Source organism: Medicago truncatula, chromosome 3, assembly GCF_003473485.1.
Source record: "Medicago truncatula cultivar Jemalong A17 chromosome 3, MtrunA17r5.0-ANR, whole genome shotgun sequence".
Classification (NCBI taxonomy): domain Eukaryota; kingdom Viridiplantae; phylum Streptophyta; class Magnoliopsida; order Fabales; family Fabaceae; genus Medicago; species Medicago truncatula.
The window spans coordinates 26,667,174-26,691,573 of NC_053044.1; the positions used below are offsets into that span (position 1 = coordinate 26,667,174).

Sequence of the window (24,400 nt, forward strand, 5' to 3'; positions counted from 1 at the left end):
GACTCATGTAGTAAATAGCTGTGCTATATTAGAAAACAAAACATGTAAATGATATGAAATAGTTTATTTATTTTACTTCGAATTTTTTCGTTTTGTTTACCTGTAATTTTGAGAGTCCCAACCAACTAAACTAGCTGCCTCAGTGAGTGCATCTTTCCATTCCTGTAACTTGTCATTATTGCTCTTCAAATCTCGCTTATGTTTTGCGAAGGCTTGCTTGTAACTCCCAGTCTGCTTCCTCACATGTGATGGATCTATGTTGTAAAAAACAGGTATCACAATCTGTACCATATATTTCTTGCATTCAAGAATCTTTTTGAGCTCATTCAAGCACCATTTTGAGGAAGCATAGTTTTCTGAGAAGATGACAATAGACACATGTGACTCCTCAATGGCTCTGATGAGTGCTGGCGATATCTTATCTCCTTTTTGAAGCTCATTGTTGTCTATAAAGGTTTCAACTTTCTTTCGGCTCAGAGCATCATAAAGATGGCATGTGAAGTTTCTGCGGGTATCCTCACCTCGAAAGCTAAGAAAAACGTCATATTTTTTCACAGATGCCACAGAAGAAGAAAAAACACTGTTTGTTTGCTTCCTAGCCATTATGAATTCCAAGCGCTGCGCTAATCACAATGCTACACTCAAACATAAAAAATATTTGATGTTTAAATTTGTTCTCGGTTACTCTTTGTACTGGCACTCGTGATAGTGTTACATATTGAGATTTATAAATCAGATTGACATCAGATCAGGCAGTTCAAAGTCCACATATTGCTCATATATCGACCTAGGTAATGTGTATTTTTTGATCTAGGAAAGCTATAGAATATGGCAATTCCACGGGCCAGATTAATTATTACTTCACATTCATAGGCTATTTAAGTCTAGTTTTATGTATGGACTCCAATCATGTTTAACCTTGTTGCTTGAATTGAATTCTAGGTTTTATCAGGGTTTCTCTTCATTAGCCTTTTAAACATTGAGTAGTAATTAACAAATATGAAGACTAACTTAGCATTCATTCTTCAGAACCAATTTGAAAGACTAATTTGAAATATTTGCCAATATTGATTTCAAATTCAAGGATAAAATTATGAATAAACTACAATTAGAGAAACTAACTAGTTAAATTATAATTGACGGAAAATAGATCATACCAAAGTCAGAATCCAGCAATAATTGAGGAGGAAAAGAATGTACAATGACAGTCACAATCCCAGCAGGGCAATTAGCTTCTACCGGAATCAATAAATAGCTTCTACCGGAATCAAAAGCAGGCCTAACCAAATAATTCCAATAATTTAGATGAATGTCTTTAGACACCAATTTTTTCATTTTTAAGTGTTTAGGTACAACAGTTCATAATGCTTTGGTCGTGATTTTATATGGATTGATCAAAATTAAAATATAAAATAACATGTGGATTTCATGGTTTCCCTTCATAGAAGTTTCGATTCCAATGCGTAGTCAGATCAGATGCATAAATGTGCAAGACGCCGGCTGATTAAAATATGGCTACAAGAGGATATATATTTAGAGAGAATTCAAATCCTTCTAAGTAAATTTTATTGTTTGGATGATTAGTTTAGAGAATTTTTTAATTTAATGAAATTTTATAAAGTATTTTGTTCAAGTTAAATTGAGTGAATTTCAAATGACAAATAAGATCTAGGAATTTCAAATTTCAAGTATCATTGTAACATACATTTTACTTTGAAAACCTGGTTACTTTTTCTTATCTAGTTAAAATAAATAAATTTCAAGTATTGTAAGTGCTGGGTTGAAAGAGATGTGGTTTGATCATTATGTAGGATAAAAAAAATAAAAAAATAAAAAAATAAAATAAAAAAATCATGAATAAATGTTACTCACTCCATCTCAAAATATATAATTTGCTGAGTTTCTGCCTAATTTCAATACATGATAATTAGTCTAACAGATAACTTAGTCTGCATGATGCCAAGTTGATTTCCAAATTTGGCATACGGCATAAACTACCTTACCTTCCCCAGTCAGTTTGGCAAAGTGGTAAGTTCTTATTGGTTGTCAGTGTGAAAGAAATTTACACCGACAGTGCATGCCCCTAACTCTATTGATAAATGGTATTTTACAATGATCTGAGTATAGTTTTGACAGTTGACATCATTGGAATGGGAAATTTTTAGTTGACAATGCCAAATACAGTAAGAACTGTAAACAATAGAACCAACATTATAGACTGTTATTTTGTGGGAAACACCAATATCTTAGACCTGTATCATTTAAACAGGAAAACCCATTTACAGAACCATTGTTCTTCTTATGTTTCTTTCATATGACTCAACCATGAAAATCGAGCAGCTACTGCAGAAAGGGGAAAGAGAAACGGGAATGAAAATTCTTTTGGCGGTAAAGCGTATTATGCTTGGAGAAAGTGGCGCTTCAACCATTGTGATCAAGAACATGAAACCACAAGGGAATAGGGATCCATACACAAATTGATTAATATACCAACAAGTTCAGCACAAAAAAACTGAATAAAATTAGGAATATTTCTGAAATGGTATAAGTAACAAGCAACGTATCACAAGATTTTACATGAAAAACAGGAGAAAGAGATCACAACATTTCTGACTTGTATTATTCTTTTGACCCTCTTAGCAAGTGCCTCAAATAAAGACCTGTCCAGGAATCATGAGAATTTTAAAACAATTATTCATTTGAAGGATTAAACTCTTTCTATATCAAAATAAACTAATATGGAATTTATAATTAGAAAGTAGATGAGAAGATTCATACCGATTGAACAGCAAGGATGTTTCTGGTCATCTTCATTTTCAATGTTGGAGCTTATGACTTCACCTCCAATTGCTGAAGGCTGTAACTCATCATTATAATTTTCCTGGCCATCTTCAATTTCATTGTTAGACCAATTAGACCTGTCAGAATATTGATTACTGAATTTTAATTTACCAATTTCCCTACCAGCCAGATCCGACTTATGTTCTAAGTTATATACAGGTAAGATCCCACACCCTTTGATCCCCTCCGTTGACCACCCCAATTCTACGTTATGTATGAATTGAAATGATAGTTTACAATCATTACTTCCAAATTTTTCTCTTTTGTAACAATACCAACTTAACAATACATGATCTGAAATTAATCTCACAATATAAAGGGCAAAACAAATAATACACCTGTCGACTTCTTTGCCGTGTTCTAAGATGATACAATGCAGGGGGTGACTCTGAAAAAGGAAGCCCTCAGAAAGAATGGTGCAGAATATGAAACCAGACAGGTTATATTTTGGAATAGGAGGAATGGTTATTGAAGCCTTCATTGTTTGAAAATCAAACTTGCAAGGAACTTGTGCTCCTGGCCAGAAAAGGTAATTGGCATCTTTATTTACATGAAAAGGGTCTTTAGAGAAAATTTGTACCATGTTCTCAAGAAATGACCGTTGAGTGGAGTCTGTTTCCAGATAAGTGCAATTAATGCCACTCAAAGTTATTAGGGATGCCGGAAGTTCTGTTAGAGACACAAGTTTCCTGCAACCATCTAAATCAAGCCATTTTAGCATTGAATGGTTTCGGATATTCTCAGGGAGACATTCCAAGTTGCAACACTCATGTAATGTTAGCCGTTTTAAAGATTGTATGCCATCAAGGATGGACCACAGACTTAATGCATTGATTTCTGTGCACCCTGAAAGGTCTAGCTCAGTAACAGACCCAAGTCCATGATCATTTGTTAACTTATTCCCAACAATGTTAAGCTTGTTACACTCAGATAGGCCAAGCGAAGTAAGTTTTCTATTACGCCAAATCCATGAAGACAATTCACGTATAGCAGTGCCACCTAAGGACAACTCTGTCATTTCATCCGATGTCACTGAGAATTCTGTGAGAGAATAACAATCATCGAGTAAGAGTTCACGAAGAGATTTTGAATGAATGTTGGTTTTAAGGCTTTCAATCTTTTTGCAACCTCGTAAATCTAGATATCTAAGATCAGGGAGAGAAAAGATCGAAGAATGGAGCTGACCCAGGCTTTCACATTGAAAAAGATATACTCTATGAAGATTTGTAGCCTTAGATAAGTCTGGGATCTCAATCAGATTTTTGGAGGATTCAAGCCAAAGTATGTTTAGATTCACAAGATTCTGTAACAAGAAATAAAAACACCATTTAAATTCATAAATAGAGAAACTAAACCTAATTAAGCATAAATAGAGACTTTTTAAGAATGAGCATTAGACTTCCTCTCATACTTCAACAAATTAACAAGTATATCCAAACACATTTGTACCTGAACTCCATCCCATAGCTTTTTAAGCTTGCTATGACTCAAGTGAAGCTCTATGAGCATTTCAGCACAAAAGGTTGATGGCAAATACTCAAGACAGTATCCTTCCCATCGAAGATACCTCAATTTATCAGAAATCCACTCAAGACCATCGGGAAAGTACACATTGCACGTGTTTCCTCTAGATTTATTATAGATTTTAAGATATCTTAAATTTGTCATCCTTCTAAAGGAATTAGACTTCAAGTAAAGATCCCCCACATCTGTACTATCGAATGTTATCGCTTCGACAGCTTCAGTTCCCTGATAAAAATTACATCAATAATTAGAAATGATTGTCACATATACTTTCCTTGTTATATTTCATAATCACATAGATGTGTTATTTTGATGTAGAAGGGAATTGATCCTCTACTTACTTTGTTATTTTTTAATACATCAGATATCTCTTCAGCTTTCCACAGTCGACTTCGTTTTCCAGGATCTTCAGATTCTTGATTTACAATCTCCCGTCCCATTTCTTGTAACAAATCATGCATTTCTATAGTACAAACTTCCCTTTTGACATGCAAAATTGAATCTAGTTGAATGAGAGCTTTATCTAGAAGGACGTCTATCCCACTTATTGCAAAGAACTCAGAAGCTTCCAATAGATCTCTGACAAAATCTTTACCCTGTCCACTCAACAAGCATGCGATGTCTAGAAATATGGCCTTTTGACAACGATCTAAGTCATCATAACTCAATTTTAACACATTATAAATCTTTTGATTGGGAATCTTTTGGAGCTTTTTCAGTTCATTTTCCCATGCTTCTCGGCCCCTTGAACTGAGATTTGCACCTAAAACTTTTAAAGCCAGAGGGTTACCTTTGCAATAGGCAATTACACTATCTGATACATCTTCATATCCAGTTTTTGGATGTTTTTCTTTGAAGGCAGTCAAACTGAATAGCTGAAGAGAATCAGGCTTCTCTAATTCCTTAACCTCATATATTTCACATTTACTCAACTGACTAAATATGTGCTTATCTCTAGTTGTAATAATGACCCTACTACCTGGTCCCAGACCATCAATTTTTGGGATAAGATCTTCTATTTGCTCTAAGGTTTCTACACCATCCAACACAATTAAAACTTTTTTACGCCCAATCCTTCTCTCGGAGAAAGGGGCTTCTATGTAGGATGCATCAGGATGAATATTTTCTTCCTCTAACAATGAAGACAAAAGTTTATTGTGTACAACGTTTTGTCCATACTTGTTTGATTCATCCATTACATTGAGTAAGCAACAACCTTCGAATTGAGAATACATTTTAGCATATAAAGCCCTAGCAAGGGTGGTCTTTCCTATGCCACCCATGCCCCATATTCCAAGGACTCTGACTTCATGTGACCCAATTTTCAGCATTGATTCAATTTGTTTATAATTCTTCTGAATTCCAACAAGACCCTTAATTTCATATGGGTATCTAAGATTCAGTTTCCGCAAAACATCTTCAACAATGTCCTTAATGAAATCTGGTTCACTCCTAACATAGGAAAGAGGGGGAAGAATTGTTTACAACAGAAGAAAAATACATGCATATGATTAGCACAAAACAAAATTTATAAAAACATGGTGGCAGAGTATAGCAAGAAAAGAAGCAAAAATGAGATTTGAGCAAATCAACTACCTAAGACACAGAAGATAGTTAATGTCTTATTTTTTTTTAGGAAGTTAAATCCTAAAGAAAATTCCAAAAAAAATTATAATTTCAGGCTACCCGTATGGCCAGGCACATCAACATCATTGTTTACTTCTCCAAATAATTGGGCCTGTTTACTTTCTAAAATTATTTTTAGCTTTCATTTTCTAAAATTTATGTTCATTTCCAATCACAAATATGGAGATGAAAAAACTTGTGTAGTAAGAAATTGTGCTATATTAGAAAACAAACTTGCAAATCATAGGATATAGCTTATTGATTTACTTAGAATTTTTTAAACTTACAAGTCATGACATGTGGAAAGTTGGATAGTTCGTTTTACTTACCTATAATTTCGAGAGTCCCAACCAACTAAATTAGCTGCCTCGGTGAGAGCGGCTTTCCAGTTCTTCAACTTGTCATTATTGCTCTTCAAATCTCGCTTATGTTTTTCAAAGGCTTGCTCGTAACTTCCAGTCTGCTTTCTCACATTTGCTGGATCTAAGTTGTAAAAAACAGGTATCACCATCTGTTCCATATATTGCTTGCATTCAAGAATCTTTTTGAGCTCATTTAAGCACCATTTTGAGGAAGCATAGTTTTCTGAGAAGATAACAATAGATGCATGTGACTCCTCAATGGCTTTGATGAGTGCTGCCGAGATCTCATCTCCTTTTTGAAGCTCATTGTTGTCCATAAAGGTTTCAATTTTCTTTCGGCTCAGAGCATCATAAAGATGGCTTGTTAAGTTTCTGCGAGTATCCTCACCTCGAAAGCTAAGAAAAATGTCATATTTTTTCTGAGGCACCACATCAGAAGAAACTATAGAGGAAATAGCACTGCTCATTTTCGGCACAGCTGTTATGAATTCCAAGTGCCTCCACTAATCAAAATGCTGCACTCAAAATTAAAAATATTTATTGTTAAATGTGTTCATACTTCGTGTCAATGACATTTTTGACCGGTACTCAGTTCTCAGTTCATAAATTTGATTGACATCAGATCAAGCGGTTCAAAGTTCACATATTGCTCATCTATGGATTTAATAAATAAACAGCACATGTTATTTCAAGTTGTTTGAGATTCTCGGAAAGATTGCTTATGATGTGGGAAACCTATACAATTATTTTGAACATGAAAAAACTCAGTAAACAAATAGACATTAAAAGCTTAATGATATGAATTGATAAAGAATCTTGACATTTTTTTAAATGACAAATCCTAGTAGTTAGTTGTTAGATTAAGTATTGACTATTTCGTCCAGGTTTGAACCGAGAGTCTCCAACTTCTTATCCGTGAGTTCAAACTTCAAACCAGTTGAGCTACTCAACCTCCCAATAAAAGAATCTTACTCAGATTAAATGAAGAGCAACCCAAATAAAACATAGAATTTAATTCAAGCAACAAGGTTAAACATCATTGGAGTCCATGCATAAAATTAGTCATAAATAACCCAAGAATGTATGATACTTTTTGTCAAACAGAGCAGCATTTTCAGGTACAAAACAGAGTAATTTCTTAATCAGTAAAAATGGGGTACAAATAAGAAATATGAAGACTAATATAACATTCATTCATATACAAATTTCTTGATCTAAGCTAAATTAAAATTGATGGAAAAAAGATCATACCAAAGTCAGATCCAGCTTAATGCAATAGAGGAGAAAAAGACTGTATGGCTTAGCTTCTGCTGGAATCAATTTTGGATCAAAATAACAAATGTGATTTCACTGTAACATACAGTAACCTTGTTGACTTGGGTTCCAAATACTTTTAACCAAAAAATTAAATACTTGTGTATTAAATAGAAACTTTATTTTAAAAATCTCATTCAACATCTAAACTTTATAAAATTGAATTTTTTTTTTTAAATATAATTTATCACTTGTTTCCTTTTAAATTTTATCCCAAATGTTTAGCTCAGTTAGTACAATATATGCAAAGTTTAGGGTTCGAACATTGGACACCCTCAAAAAATAATGTTTTAAAAAACTTATTAACAAGATTTTTTTAAGGTAAATTCTATCCACTAAAATTACTTGATAAAAAAAAATGAAAAGACAGCATCCATATTGACGTTAGTAAATCTTATGATAATTTATCGAAAAAATAATAATAATAACAATTTACATAGATATGTTATTTCGGCCATACCCCATGAAATCCCACCCGAACAAGCTCAGACAATCACCATCGACAAAAAAAGACCAACTCGACATTATTTACGTTGCCATAATAATGGGGATAAAAATACATGACTCTTTCAAAAAAAAAAAATACATATGACTTATATATTTGTGAATCATTCTAACAAGTGTTTAAAGACATGTTAGCAAAGTTCATAAGAAGCTTGCAAGGATTCGCACAAGCGTCACAGACTCAAATATTGATTCTTTCATTACTCTTAAAAAAAGGCTCGACAGGCTGCTTGTACAGGATGATATATATTGGAAACAGCGTGCAAAATCTTTTTGGTACCGTGACGGGGATCTAAACACTAAATATTTTCATGCTGCTGCTACTTCTCGCAAGAAAGTAAATCGAATCGCACACCTTGAAGATGCAGGAGGAATAGTATGCCGTAAAGAGGAGGAATTGCAAACAATTGCACGAGATTACTTTTCAAAATTATTCACGAAGCTTCCAAGTAACCGTGCATCTGTTGTTTCGTTAGTACCACGCTCAGTCATTGATGAAGACAACTTATCTTTAACTGCAGATTTTACAGAAGAAGAGTTTCGATCAGCTGCGTTCTCTATGCAAGCAGATAAGTGCCCAGGACCCGATGGTTTTAATCCGGGTTTCTACCACAATTTTTGGGAGATGTGCGGTCAAGAGGTATATAAAGCAGGTTGTGAATGGCTTGCAAACGGTGTCTTCCCTCCTCATTTGAATTCAACAAATATTGCTTTAATTCCCAAGGGAGATGTCCAGAAGTCTATGAAGGACTGGAGACCTATTGCACTATGTAACGTTGTTTATAAAATAGTCGCCAAGGTCCTCGCTAATAGGCCTACAGGTGTCCTTGACAAATGCATCTCCTCCTCTCAATCCGCCTTTGTGCCAGGCAGGTCTATTCTTGACAACGCTTTAGTGGCCATCGAATTAATTCATCATATGAAAGCAAAAACAAAAGGCACACAAGGGGAGGTAGCTCTCAAGTTGGACATTAGCAAGGCGTACGATAGGTTGGACTGGGAATATCTCCGTGATATCATGATTCAGATGGGTTTTTCTACTAGATGGGTTCAATGGATTATGCTATGTGTTGAGACAGTTGATTACACAGTCCTGGTAAACGGAGTTCAAGTTGGGCCCTTTATTCCCGGTAGAGGTATACGGCAAGGCGATCCATTATCCCCTTATTTATTCATCCTCTGTGCTGAGGGGCTTTCTGCTCTTATCCGAGATGCTGAGAGCAAAGGTGCGATTAAGGGTGTCCGTATTTGTACGCGTGCTCCCATAATATCTTTGGCGCCTCCGATCAGGAAGCAATGGAAATGAAGAATATTTTAACATCTTATGAGGCTGCGTCGGGGCAATCAATTAATTTGCAAAAATCAGAGATGTACTGTAGTAGGAATACACCTACGGATTGCCAGGAGAGATTAGCAGCAATACTCGGGGTCAAACAGGTGCTAGGCACAGGCAAATATCTAGGACTCCCATCTATGATTGGTAGGAGTAAGAAAGCGACTTTCAAGTTTGTTAAGGATCGAATTTGGAAAAAGATCAATTCATGGAGTAGTCGGTGTCTCTCGCAAGCAGGGAGAGAAATTCTGATCAAATCTGTCCTTCAATCCATACCCTCCTATGTGATGAGTATTTTCTTATTACCGGGCACTTTCATTAGCGAAATAGAGAAAATGCTTAATGCCTTTTGGTGGGGTCATAATTCTACCAATTCACGAGGCTTACATTGGTTATCATGGGAGCGTCTCTCTGTCCCTAAGATCTTTGGAGGAATGGGCTTCAAGAACCTCCGAGCCTTCAATTTGGCAATGATCGGAAAGCAAGCATGGAAGTTGGTCACTAACCCGAATGCATTAATCACTAGACTACTCAAAGCTAAATATTATCAACATAGTGATTACTTTAGTGCTTCTCTAGGACATAATCCAAGTTATGTTTGGAGAAGTCTTTGGAATGCGAGAGATTTTATCAAGCGCGGGTTAAAGTAGAGTATAGGTACGGGAGAAACCATCTCAGTTTGGAATGAACCTTGGTTGCACGATCCTATTTGCCTTCAACCGATCACAGAAGTACAAGTTATGTGGGACACGCTTACTGTTGCTCACTTATTTAAGCCAAATCAAAAGGTATGGAATGAAAACTTTATTCACTATATTTTTGATGATGGAACAGCAAGCAAAATACTGCAGACTCCTCTCTTCCCTTCTGTGCACACGGACTCAGCTGTATGGCGTTATGAAAGGAATGGTTTATATTCTGTTCGTAGTGCATATCGAGATATTATCAACAATTATGATGCCATGCTGCAGCACCGAGCCCCTGGTTCTTGGAATATTATTTGGAAACTTAAGCTTCCCCCAAAGATTAAGAATTTCCTATGGCGCATCTGTCGCAATTGCTTACCGACACGAATGAGGTTGATTGCAAAAGGAGTGGACTGCCCTAATATTTGCGCAGTATGCATGGAAAAGGATGAAGATGGCAAGCACTTGTTTTTTGAATGCGGGAAAAGCACTGTTTGTTGGCAGCGACTTAATGTTTGGAGTTCTATTCAACAATGCTGTTCTCCAACTGCTACTTGTGCTGAACTAATTTTCGCTCTCCTCCAACAGCTCAATACTTCACAACAGCAGATTTTCGCGGTCACTCTATGGAGCATATGGAAACATAGAAATAACAAGGTATGGAACAACGTTGTGGAAACTTCTCAACAAATTAGTGAGAGGGCTGAAGCGTTTTTGAACAGTTGGAAGAGTGCACAAAAAATACAGCCACGTATCCAAGTTCCTAGCGTGCAACATGAATCCCCCTGTTGGACAAAACCGGTGCTAGGGAGATTTAAATGTAATGTGGATGCAGCTTTCTCAAATTCACTTAACCGGATGGGTTTTGCAGCTTGTATCAGAGATGCGGAAGGTAATTTTGTCGCAGGTCGAACAGCCTTTTTATCCCCTTTACTTGATGTAGAGATGGGTGAAGCGATAGGACTGCTACAAGCAATGCAGTGGGTGAAAGAGCTTAACATGGTGAGCATGGATTTTGAAACAGACTCAAAGATTGTGGCAGATAGTGTTTATAAAGGAAATGGTGTCTCTGATTTTATGGCAATAATTCAAGATTGTAGACACTTGTTGATGACCGATTTAGTAAACTCTGATGTGAGTTTCATTAGAAGACAAGCCAATGGTGTTGCCCATAGTTTAGCTAAACGCTATCACATGCTAGTTTCCATTTGCATCTTAACATTCCTCATTGTATAACTACTTTGATTAATAATGAAAGGCTATAAGCCTCTTTCCTTCAAAAAAAAAAAAAAAAAGTGTTTAAAGACACTTGATATTAAGGGTCCTTAATATATAGAGTAGATTGACCCTTACTAACCAAAGCAAGAAATTTATAATAATTCTAACCCTCCCTTTGATATTGATTTGGTATTTAACTAATTACTTAATTAATGAAGTTGAGAATAGATAAAAGGTGTTTGTATTTGACATTTTTGTCAATACAATCTTCGATCTCTTCTTCATAACTTCATTCTTCAAGCCACTTTAATATCTATACTTTTAAAAAAAAAAAAAAAAATACATGGTTTTGGAATAACTTTTTCATTTCTAATCATATATGCAAATTTGTCTAGAAAGAAATATATAATTGAATCCTGGTATCTTCGAAGTTTTCTAATTACACTTCATGCTTTCATGGTTACACACTAAAATGACAAAATTACGCTTAAATAAAATTTAATTTAATCTTAAACTCGGTTTAAGAAGGTCCAGTAAACTTAGTTTTAGTAGATAATGTAAATTGAGTTTGAGTGTAAATACTTAAACTCACTTTAAGTAAGTCATATAAACTTAGTTTAAATAGGTCATATAAAATGATCAGTTTAAGTGTACATACTAGAAGTTAAATTTTGCTTTAACCTCTTCAACCTTGTTTAATGATTCTACAAAATCTTATTTTAAGTATCTACTTGTAAACTCAGTTTAGGTACACTATGTAAATTAAATTTACATGTACCCACTTAAACTAAATTTAAGTTAACCTCAATGATGTTAATTAACGTTGTTTATGTTGCACCATTAAATAACCGTGTTGTAAAGTGCATAACATATCAACGTTTGAACAACAAGAAGAAAAAAAATAGAAACTCTTGCATCAATGAAAAAGAAGAAGAAATTCAATTATTTATATGCAATAGAGTATGGACGAAAGATATTTTGATTCACTTTTTAATCTTCTATAGAGATTGATTGACCATCCATAATTGTTTGCGGATGAAAGCGGGTGAAATTTTAGAGTGACAATGAATGAAATCAAGGTTTTAAAAAATTTTATATAAAAGAACAATTTTAATTTTATTATAAAATTTTAAGTAAATATAAGTGTTATAAGAAATATATAGGATCTAAATAGAAAAACTCTTCATCTTCTTATGTTATCCATAATGTATGCAGAACTAAAATTTAGAAAACAGAACATGCACATGATATGAATTACTAGTTTATTGAAACATACAAATTATGACATAGAAAGCTGGATGGGCCCTTTTATTTTGAAGTCCCAACGAATTAAACTAACTCATTGAGACCAGCTTTCCATTTCTGCAACTTGTCATTATTGTGCTTCAGTTCTCGCCTATGTTTTTCGAAGGCTGGTTTGTAACACCTAGTATGGTACGGTGGTGGTACCTCACATGCGATGGATCTATGTCGTAAAAAACAGACATTACAATCTGTTCCATATATTTCTAGCATTCTATAATCTTTTTGAGCTCATTCAAGCATCATTTTGAGGAAGCATAGTTTTATGAGAAGATAACAGTAAATGCATCATGCGGACTCCTCAATGGCTTTGATGGCTGGCTGGTGAGATATCATCTCTTTTTTTAAGCTCATGTTGTCTATGAAGGTTTCAAGTTTCTTGCATTTTGGAACATCGTAAAGATGGCTTGTGAGGTTTCTGCGAGTATCCTTAATTATTAGAGTATAGTGAGAATAAACCAGAGTTACTTAGTAGTAACTATAGTAGAAAGTTAGTTACTCCAAGTCACTATAAATATGCTACACCGATGTACTATTTCACTATCTTTCTTTTATACAATTGTTTCTTGGTAATTATTATAACTAGAGAGAAATGAATGAATCTCTTAATTCTCATTAGATGAAAGACGAAATATATGGAATGTAACTTCAGCGGAAGGAGAAGTCAGTCTACATTGGAGGTGAAAGTTGGAGATCATATCATACCCCAAGTTACACGGTTTAAATATCTTGGGTCCTTCGTACAAAATGACGAAGAAATAGAAGCAGATGTAAGTCATCGTATTCAAGCTGGGTGGTTGAAATGGAGAAGAGCCTCAGGTGTTTTGTGCGATAAGAAAGTACCACTTAAGTTGAAAGGAAAGTTCTATCGGACAGCAGTCAGACTGACGTTGTTGTATGGTATGGAGTGTTGGGCGGTTAAGAGTCAACATGATAATCAAGTAAGTGTAGCAGAGATGAGGATGTTTCATTGGATGAGTGGTAAGACTATACAGAAGGTGAGAAAAACACAAGAACGGGGGGGTTGAATTGTGTTTTCTTTTTCTCAATAAAAAATCTTCTTCTGAGATCACTTCAGAAGCTGTTTAAGAATGCTTCTGATGTGTAGTTCAGAATTGGATACACAGCGGAGTAAAAACAGAGTAGAGAGAAGAAAGAGAGACACAAACAATTATACTGGTTCCTTCCACAAATCGGAAGTAGTCCAGTCTCCCTTGCACTTCCAAGGAGATTTCCACTAAGTTTAATCACACAGATTACAACTGCTCAATACTACACCTAGTATGAGACTTCACAAATGCTCAAGCACGCAGGCAAGAGACTTCCTTTGCTCAAGCACTAAAGCAAGAGGCTTCTATGCTCAAGCACTAAAGCAAGAGACTTCTATTCAAATAGAATTACACATAAAATTGTTTGAGTTTGAACACTTGATATACAATCAGTGGTGTTCACAATACAATGCAATTGAAAGACTCTCTAGACTTAAGAATTTCTAAGATATATCAAATGAACACAAAAATTCAAAGTACTTTTGTGTGAAACAAATTTGGCAGAGTTTGGGCGCTTTTTAACTTGTTGTCTTGTATCTCTTCATCTTCAAATCTTCACTCCTTTATATAGAGGTGTGAGAGAGACGTTGAGATCTTTAAGCACGTCAATAGAGTCGTTGAGAAACCTTGATCAAATATCAATGATCTTTTGCCTGATTTGGAAGTTGTCCTATGAAGGATCATGTTCAAATCCATTCCTATCTTGAAGGAACATTTTTATAGGCAGAGCTGTTTTTCTTGTCTTGTAGCGTAGACAAAAGCAGAGTAGTGGAGGTAGTGGTTGTAAACTTCGTACTTTGTCAACTCTTTTTGAAGGACAAGCACCCAATGCTTTTCAAATCCCTTCAAATTAGTCGTTGCCACTTTTCTTCAGTCTTTCGCTTTCTTTGGACGAGGCTGAATCCAATAAACAGCTATTTGAAACTTTAGGTTGCATCTTCTGATGAACTATAGCTTCTGGTGATACACAGCTTCTGATGAACTTTGCTTCTGATGAACTTTGCTTCTGATGACAGAGGCACTTTGTCTTCAGGAGCACTTCATAACTTCAGACGCAGTTTTCTTTAGAGGCTTTAGGCTTCTCTTTTTGTTGATATTCTTGCTCTTTATTTGTTCTTCTAAGACCTATTAAATTTAATCAACTTTGTCTATGGTCCTGTAAACTTGAACAAATATTAGCAATTTCCAATTGACACCTTTTTTAATACCTTGTTATCATCAAAACTTATTAAGTTTTATTGTAAAACATATTTTGTTCCAACATAGACAGGATAGGATTATGAATGACACCATTAGAGAGAGTGAGGGTAGCACCTATAGTAGAAAAGTTGGTAGAAAATAGGCTTAGATGGTTTGGCCATGTAGAGAGAAGACCCGTAGATGCCGTGGTAAGAAGAGTAGATCAAATGGAGAAGAGTCAAATTAAAAGAGGTAGAGGAAGACCTAGGAAAACTATTAGAGAAACCATTAAAAAAGATTTAGAGGTCAATGAGTTGGATCCAAATTTGGTGTATGATAGAACACTATGGCGTCATTTGATCCATGTAGCTGACCCCATTTAGTGGGATAAGGCTTGGTTGTTGTTGTTGTTATTGAAATATGGAAATGAATTTCAGATTAAAATATATGCAAAATGGAGTTGTTGTCGTTGAATTTTGAATCATTTTTCAGATTATTCATTTCTTCCTTGAATGGTTTCTTTAAATATTCAAATGTGTACGTCGTGGTCTTTTTAAAATATATCACCTTGTCCTGATTTGGGTTAGTGGAACACCCCTTTTCAGCCCAAACTATAAAATGGCTTTATTTAAAAAAATGAGAAAAATAGAATAACTGTGTACGGAAAACAAAGTAGTGTGAGTAAAACAAAGTAAATTTACTTTGATTACTTACATTATTTATTATTTATTTTATTTAAATATTTTAAAAATATCAAATATGACGTTATTTAATATTTTGGGTTGAATGAACTTCACAATTGCAAGGAACTTATACCAAAGGTGTCATCGTGAACGAATGCACAAAATATGCAAGGTTAACCCCGACCATCACCAAAATAAGACTTATACCACAGGTAATTTTTTTTCATTCCTAACATCATTCATATATTTATTTATTTAGACATCATTATAATTAATCAATTCACATCTTTTATGTAGTGTTGAAGAATGTGAAGGTGAGAAAAACACAAGAAGGGGAGGTTGAATTGTGTTTTCTTTTTCTTTAAAAAATTCTTCTTCTGATAACACTTCAGAAACTGGTTAGGATTGCTTCTGATGTGATGTTCAGAATCAGATATGCAGTGGAATAAAAACAGAGTAGAGAGAAGAAAGAGAGACACAAGCAATTATCCTGGTTCATTCCACAAACCGGAAGTAGTCCAGTCCCCCTTGCACTTCCAAGGAGATTTCCACTAATAATCTCACAGATTACAAATGCTCAATACTCTCTAAGTATGAGACTTCACAAATGCTCAAGCACGCAGGCAAGAGACTTCCAATGCTCAAGCACTAAAACAAGAGTCTTCTAATGCTGAAGCCCACAGGCAAGAGACTTCCAATCAAACAAAATTACACAGAAAATGTTTGAGATTGAACACTTGATATACAATCAGTGGTGTTCACAATACAATGCAATAAAGACTCTAGACTTAAGAATTTCTAAGATATATCAAATCAGTGCAGAAATTTAGAGTGCTTTTGAGAATCAAATTTAGCAGAGTTTTGACGCTTTTAACTTGTGTTGATTGTCTCTTTAATCTTCAAGTCTTCACTCCTTTATATAGAGGTGAGTAGAGAGACGTTGAGATTTTTAGCACGTCTAAAGAGTCATTGAGTTCCTTGATCATCCACCAGTAATCTTTTGCCTGATTTGGATGTTGTCCTATGAAGGATCAAGTTCAAATTCATTCCTATCTTGAAGGTGAAGGTGAGAAAAACACAAGAGGGGGGGGGGGGGGGGGGGGGGTTGAATTGTGTTTTCTTTTTCTCTCAAAAAATTACTTCTTCTGATAATACTTCAGAAGCAGTTTGGGAATGCTTCTGATGTAATGACCAGAATCAGATATGCAGCGGAAAAGATCAAAGTAGAGAAAAGAAGAATAAGACACAAGCAGTTATCCTGGTTCCTTCCACAAAACGGAAGTAGTCCAGTCCCCCTTGCACTTCCAAGGAGATTTCACTATAATCACAAAGATTACAAATGCTCAATACTCTCTAAGTATGAGACTTCTCAAAATGCTCAAGCACACAGGCAAGAGTCTTCCAATGCTCAAGCACTAAGCAAGAGTCTTCTAATGCTCAAGCACGCAGGCAAGAGTCTTCTGATCAAACAAAAAATACAGGGAAATATGTTTGACTTGAACACTTGATATACAATCAGTGGTGTGATGAGATAAAACCGCAAGTGCACGGTCTTACCGAAGTAGTATAAAAGAGTATCGTTCCGACAGGGAGTAGTTCAATTTAATTAACCTTTAGAGATGATTAGAAGAGAGAAGAGATTGTAGATTGGGGGTTTTTAAACGGTTAAAAGCAATATAATAAAAGAGCCTTGGGATCGTTGGTTTCATCTAAATAACAAGTCCTTCTCAAACCGAAACCATAAGCTTATAATGTTATGTTAGACCTAATTTCTCAAGACAGTTTCTCTTAAGTTCCTCTAGCAACCAAGCCTATTTCGCTGACTTGATTACTATTGGATTTTGGTTCCTCTAACAACCAAGCCTATTTCGCTGACTTGATTGTTATTAGTTCCCTTGAAGATCGAAACTATATGTCTCAAAGATTGCAAAGCCTATTTCGCTGACTTTGCAATCCTTGTTTGAATTCACTTGTTCGAATATCAAAGCTCCACTTTCGTTTTATGAATTGATATTTGGAATAATGGACGAACAATTATCAAACCCTCCACTTTCGTTTCCACAGTTTGATAATGGTTAATCCATGTTAAGACGGTGAATTCAGATAAGAAACTAGGGTTACATAAGATTAGGGCTTAGGGCTTGGTTTGATTAGGATTATGTCATTTAGACTTATCCAACAATCCCAAGACAAGAAGAAGTCTACTCACTCATGTTCATCGTAGACATGGGGGAGAAGAGAGAAAGCATGAAAGTAAAAGACAGGAAAATAAAGGAAAGGAAAAGAACTTTATTGAAAAGCAATTGTCACTTATTGTATTCCAAGTAAAGATGAATATTTAGTGATGGCTAGCTACTCTATTTATAGTACACAATTGACTTAAAATCTAAGCAAGTATATTCCTAGAATATTCCTCGGTAGATTGTGCGCCAAAATAGAATAGCTTGGAGTCAAAGCAAAAGCAGCAAAAGGCATCTGGAGGGTGGCACGGCCGTGCCAAGTCTAGCACGGGCCGTGCCAAGCTTCTGACTTGTGGGAGATATATTTTGTTTCCCAATCTTCATATTTTTGTGTCCAATCTGCTCCAAATCCCTTTCTTTTGCTCCAAGACTCTCTCCATCCAATATTCTTCCCTGAAATATAATAAATTGCATTTTAAAGTAAACTATTCTAAAAAGGAAATAATACTAATATAAAACTAAATAAAATCTAAATAAAACTAAACTAAAAAGCATATTAAAATAACATATAATTGACTCATCAAACTCCCCCATACTTGAATCTTTGCTTGTCCTCAAGCAAAAGGCATAAACATAGTAGCATCAACAGTTAAATCAAATTACAACTAAATTTAAAGCACATGTCTCCTCAAGGGCTTAAATCCCAAATGTACACTAATCACAAACTCAAGTATTTCTTGAAATCTTTATTCTACCCAACGATCAAGTTTTAAGTGAGTGTGTGTGTGAAGTCCAACCCTTTTCTTGCTCCTATATAAGATAGGCATAATGAGGAAACATGGTCTAATCCTAGTACTAAACTAACCAAGAAAAATTCCTTCTACAATTCATATAAGAGAGATGGGAGTTTTTGAGAATCTTTGTTCTTTTGCCATATGCACATTTTAAGTTCTTTATTTAAGGAACAACATTTTCACGTAGGAGGTCAGAGGGCCTACCCCCTTCCCCAATCTAGATTCAATGGTATTCCTTAAAACATCGTCTTCACGTAGGAAGTCGGAGGGCCTACCTCCTTCCCCAATCTAGTTTCAACAATGCTTTTTTAAAGTTTTTCTCAAGATAACAATCACCTTCACGTAGGAAGTCGGAGGGCCTACCTCCTTCCCCAATCTAGATTCAGTGATGAGATCCTTGGAATTATTTGGCTTTTTGGCTTTTTATGATCTCCCTTATACTCACTTATACTACTGGCGCTTTGAGAATTTTTAAAGGTTAATGCACCACTAAGATTTAGAACGCGTTTCCTTAAAATACCTATTCATACATTTACTCAAGGGAAGCAACTTTGTGTTTTTATCATTGGAGAATTTTATTCACTTTAAAACAAGATGTGGTTATATCAAGAAGACTTAAAACACAAGAGTTTGCTTTTATGCACAAGAATCAACAAAATAAGAGGAGACAATGAAAATTTTTGTGTCATGATGTTTTCAATAAAATTAGCTACTTAACTATGCCTTTTACCATAAAACAAAACAAAAGAATAAAGTTCAAGGGAGTTTGGAAACACTACGACTAAAGACACTTTATTAGGCTCCCCCCCACACTTAGGAGAAGCATTGTCCTCAATGATTCAAGAGAAAAGAAAAATAAAAGAGAAGTAGAGGTAGAAGAAGAAGAAGCAGAAGAAGAAGGAGAAGGATAAGAAGGGAAGAGTGGAAGAGGAAAGCTCACATTTTTATCATTGAGGTCCATATGGAGGACCTTGGAGGTGAAAGTGGTGCATCATGTTCCGAAGCATTTGGTTATTTTCTTCGGATATGCGGTTGCCCCTTTGGACATCATGCCTTATGCTCATGAGTTCAACACCTTGCCTTTGTTGCTCGGTGTTTATTCTTTCAACCTCGGTAGTCATCCATGCCCATCTTGCATCCTCATTTGTTTCATCTTCATTAGGGTCATGGTATGCCTCATCATGGTGCAGTTGTGCACCTTCCCCTTCCTGATGCAAGTGTGCATCCTCTGTTTCTTCATTAGGCTGCTCTATGTGCACTTGTGGGTCATCAGCAACATACAACAAATTTGCTTCCACCTCGGTGTTAGTTCGAGATGGGTTAGGCAATAAAATCAAGATGGGCACATTGAGTTGGAGTGTATAGACAAAGGGGACTCGAGTTTTGATGAAATTCATAGAGATGAGAGTTTCTATGTTTAGTCTATTGTTACCCTCGATCTTGTTTATCCCTAGGTCTTCACTCACACCGAATCGCCCAGCTATGTATGTTATGATACCACCAACTACTATTTCTCCCCTACTATCGGACCTATTTCCTATAAGGGAAAGGTAGTCAAGCAAGTAAAAACAAGTGTTAATGGGTTGGTTGTGCAGCATAGCCCAAAGCATGAAGAGTTCATCATTCCTAGTGTTCCCTAGTTCTTTCCGTCCCCTAATGGTGCAAGCCATAACCCTTTGGAGGTACCGAAGTACGGGGTTGTGAATGTTGCTAGCTTTGTTGGCACGTGTGTTAAATTGGTCAAGACCGGTGATTTGCTCCCAAAAGGCGGTGGGTTGATAGTCAACCGGTTTTAAATTTTGATCCCAAGAGTCGTGGATGAACCCCGCATTTGCGAAGCCCATCTCATCACAGAAGTGCTGAAGAGACATCTCGTAATCAATATTCAAAAGCCGGAATGAAACTCTATTGTTAGGGTTATCAAAGTTCAACCTATCTTTCGTAAAAACAATAGAACTTAAAAATTCATAGGTGAAATTTTCATACCCTCGCATAGGTCTCAACATATCAACCCATCCTAGCCTTTCTAGCAATTTTAACACATTATCTTTAATACCCAGCTTATTCATGTCATGGTTATCGGGGTACCTGCAAGGTTGTAGAGGTTTAGAGATTAGAAGTTTGTACCTATCCCTTTGCTTGTTGTCCCGAAAGATGATGCCATGATTTTTGGCTTGTGCTTTCTTCTTTGGGGGAGGTCCTCCGGATGAGCTTGCAACTTCCTTTCCACTTCTCTTTGAAGTCATTGCCTTGACCTTGCCTTTGGTGTGGTGGTTTGGGTAAGGGTTGTTTCGGTGGAAAAGGTTGGATTAGTGTTGTGGTGAAGGTTTAAGTGAGTTTTTGGGGGTTGGGTTATGAGATTGGTGAAGAATTTTAGGTTTTTGGGTTAGGTTTAGGAGGGTTACGAATTTGGGGATGTTGTTTGGATGGATGAAATTGGTTTGTGAATGGTGGGTTATGATTGGAATGGTGTTTGTGATTGATTGGGTGGAGAAAATTTTTGAATGGGTGTGATTTGGGGGTAGTTGTGAAGGTTTGTAGTTGTATGGTTATGGAGGTTTGAGAGAGAAGGTGTGAAGTAGAGAGAAGTTTGTGTTGGAGAGTGAGGGAAGAAGAAGTCCAAAAGGTAGGGGTATATTGACCTGTGGTCGGGCACGGCCGTGCCAATCTTGGCACGGGCCGTGCCAACATTCTGGACCTTTGGGTGGTTTTGGATAGGCGTGGTCTGGCACGACCGTGCCAGTGTGAGCACGGGCCGTGCCAAGGTTCTGGACAGTGGCCTCAAAATTTTTTTCGTTTTGCTTGAATCACCTTCGGACAATTACCTACGAAATAACTTGAAAACAAAAACAAAAGCAGTTAAATGCGTGGGTTGCCTCCCACGAAGCGCTCGTTTATTGTCATTAGCTTGACATTAGGAAAGTGTCTTTAGAAAGGATCAAAGAGGTCATATTGTGTAGTTGACGCTAGAAAGCGTTCTTTCACATTATGTACTTCAATCATGTTACAAGAATAAAGAGCGGGACCTTTCATAACATTTTCCAGCTCGAACCCAATCATTGCATCACTTGCTTGAAAAACTATCCGTCCACTCTGAACATCTATTATAGCACCTGCAGTAGCTAGGAAGGGTCGTCCTAAGATTATCGGGACATCAAGGTCCTCTTCTATGTCGACCACTACAAAATCAGTCGGGATATATATCCCTTCTATTTTAACGGGTATGTCCTCGATGTAGCCAGCTAGGGGGATAGTAGAACGGTCTGCTAGTTTTAAGATCATCTCGGTCGGTTTAAGCTCTCCTATTCCCATCCTGTTAAAGAGGGATAAAGGCAACAAGCTTACACTAGCTCCTAAGTCACACAAGGCCTTGTCAACGGTTTCTTTTCCTATCACACAAGGGATGGCAAAACTACCTGGATCTCTAAGCTTTTGGGGTTGCTTCTTGATGATTGCACTACTTTCCCTAGTTAAAGCTACTGTCTCCTTATGACCTATAGCCTTTTTCTTTGAAAAAATTTCTTTTAAAAATTTGGCGTATAGAGGCATACGAGATAGGGCTTCAACAAAGGGGATCTTAATGCAAATCTTTTTAAGTATGTTTAAGAATTTAGCAAACTGGGCCTCCAAGTTGAGCTTAGTGAGCCTTAATGGATTAAGAATCTTGTTCTTATCAAGTGGTGTTTTTATCGCATCCTTCTCACCTAAAAGCTTAACACTCTCTCCCTTGACACCTTTGGCTTTGGTAATGGTCTCTTCTAACTTATTGCCCCCAAGAGAAATTGCATTGACATGGGCTCTGGGGTTTGTTTCAGTTTGACCAGGAAAGACTCCTGGTGTTTGAGAAGAGGTGGCCACTTGTTGGGCCATTTGGGAGATTTGGGTCTCAAGCATTTTGGTGTGTGTGGCGATGGAATCAACCTTGGTATTGAGCTTGGAGAGAGAGTCGTTCAGAGATCCTGTTTGGTTTTTTAACTCCTGAAGTTGTTTATTTTGATTCATCATGCAATTTTCCAACAGTATTTCCAAACTAGATTTCTGAGCTACTCTCTGGTTGTTTGTATAGCCAGGTGGTGCTGTTTACCCATAGGAACCTTGAGGATTTTTGTAAAAATTTTGATTTGGCCTCATTCCTTGGTTGTATTGAGCGTAATTCAGTTGCTCAATGTTGGCAGCACTACCTAACTGACAATCAACACCTATATGACCAGTTATACCACAGATTTCACAAGGAGGGGATGCAGAAGAAGGTGGGACAGCATTAACATTAAGTTTTTCAATTTTTTGTGTTAATGCCTCAACCTTAGCAGCAAGGTGGTTATATTCAGAGACTTCGTGTATACCTGCCTCTTTCTTAGAGGGAGTAGGAGTGGTGACGGCTCTTTCGTTGGTCCATTGGTAGTGATTCTGAGCCATGTCCTCAATCAAAGCATAAGCCTCCGTGTAGTTTTTGTTCATTAGAGCTCCATTATAAAACGTGTGGACTATAAGCCACTTCTCTAGGCCATGGTGGGGACAAAGTCTAAGCATTTCCTTGAAACGCTCCCACGCCTCATAGAGAGACTCCCCATCTTTTTGATTGAAACGCGTAATTTGGTCTCTAAGCTTAGCTGTTTTGGATGGGGGGAAAAATCGGGCGAGGAATGCTCGCCTCATATGGTCCCATGAAGTAATGGAACCGACTTCTAGGGAATGGAACCAAGCGCTAGCTCTATCCCTTAAGGAAAAGGGAAAGAGATGAAGTCTTACGGCTTCTTGGTTCTCTTTTATGGTGCCACTGAGTCTAAGGAAGGAAGAAATATGGAGATTTGGATCCTCAGTGGGTGATCCAGAAAACTGGTTTTGCTACACTAAATTGAGTAGTGCAGGCTTGATCTCGAAGTTATTACCCGTAACCGTTGGGTACACGATAATAGCTTGTGGCTCTTCTGTTGAAGGAGCAGCATACTCTTTGAGAGTACGTTCAGCCATAGCGGTATTATTTTGTGCTTCTCTCTTTTTCTTATGCAAAAATCTTTCGATCTCAGGAATAAATTCTCCGAGACTTTTACTTCTTCGCATAAGAAACCGAGAACCCAAGAAGTTAGTGGTAAAAACAAAAAGAAAGAAAAGTAGAAGAGAAGAGGAAGAGAAAAGAGAAGAGAGTTCTAATCACAAAGAAAGAATCAATTAAATTAGTTTACTCCCCGGCAGCGGCGCCAAAAACTTGATGAGATAAAACCGCAAGTGCACGGTCTTACCGAAGTAGTATAAAAGAGTATCGTTCCGACAGGGAGTAGTTCAATTTAATTAACCTTTAGAGATGATTAGAAGAGAGAAGAGATTGTAGATTGGGGGTTTTTAAACGGTTAAAAGCAATATAATAAAAGAGCCTTGGGATCGTTGGTTTCATCTAAATAACAAGTCCTTCTCAAACCGAAACCATAAGCTTATAATGTTATGTTAGACCTAATTTCTCAAGACAGTTTCTCTTAAGTTCCTCTAGCAACCAAGCCTATTTCGCTGACTTGATTACTATTGGATTTTGGTTCCTCTAACAACCAAGCCTATTTCGCTGACTTGATTGTTATTAGTTCCCTTGAAGATCGAAACTATATGTCTCAAAGATTGCAAAGCCTATTTCGCTGACTTTGCAATCCTTGTCTGAATTCACTTGTTCGAATATCAAAGCTCCACTTTCGTTTTATGAATTGATATTTGGAATAATGGACGAACAATTATCAAACCCTCCACTTTCGTTTCCACAGTTTGATAATGGTTAATCCATGTTAAGACGGTGAATTCAGATAAGAAACTAGGGTTACA

At 36.5% G+C, this 24,400-nt stretch overlaps 2 protein-coding genes and 1 non-coding gene across 3 annotated transcripts; 2 read left to right on the forward strand and 1 right to left on the reverse strand.

Moving 5' to 3' along the window:
* Positions 1-2,443: 2,443 nt before the first annotated feature.
* On the reverse strand, positions 2,444-7,720 carry LOC25481229 (disease resistance protein RPV1). Its single transcript, XM_039831233.1, has 6 exons — positions 7,605-7,720; positions 6,321-6,868; positions 4,707-5,817; positions 4,291-4,590; positions 2,779-4,144; positions 2,444-2,660 (listed from the first exon to the last, which is right to left on the reverse strand). Exons 2-6 carry the CDS (start codon positions 6,818-6,820, stop codon positions 2,620-2,622), a joined length of 3,318 nt encoding a protein of 1,105 aa, XP_039687167.1. The 5' UTR covers positions 6,821-6,868; positions 7,605-7,720; the 3' UTR covers positions 2,444-2,619.
* A 1,819-nt stretch (positions 7,721-9,539) lies between these two features.
* On the forward strand, positions 9,540-10,154 carry LOC120579572 (uncharacterized mitochondrial protein AtMg00310-like). Its single transcript, XM_039832011.1, has one exon. The coding sequence runs from the start codon at positions 9,540-9,542 to the stop codon at positions 10,152-10,154; it is 615 nt and encodes a 204-aa protein (XP_039687945.1).
* A 12,942-nt stretch (positions 10,155-23,096) lies between these two features.
* LOC120579836 (small nucleolar RNA R71) lies at positions 23,097-23,203 on the forward strand. The gene has a single exon (XR_005645579.1). It is a non-coding gene; the product is annotated as a small nucleolar RNA R71 (small nucleolar RNA).
* The last annotated feature ends 1,197 nt before the right edge of the window (positions 23,204-24,400 follow it).

What these genes read in the sequence shown, in the direction of transcription:
- LOC25481229 (XM_039831233.1), bottom strand. Translation starts at nt 6,820, where the DNA reads ATGAGCAGTGCTATTTCCTCTATAGTTTCTTCTGATGTGGTGCCTCAG. An exon ending in ATGTATTAAAAAATAACAAA is followed by an intron (nt 4,591 to 4,706) that starts GTAAGTAGAGGA and finishes AATTTTTATCAG; the next exon opens with GGAACTGAAGCTGTCGAAGC. An exon ending in AGCTATGGGATGGAGTTCAG is followed by an intron (nt 4,145 to 4,290) that starts GTACAAATGTGT and finishes TTCTTGTTACAG; the next exon opens with AATCTTGTGAATCTAAACAT.
- LOC120579572 (XM_039832011.1), top strand. Translation starts at nt 9,540, where the DNA reads ATGTACTGTAGTAGGAATACACCTACGGATTGCCAGGAGAGATTAGCA.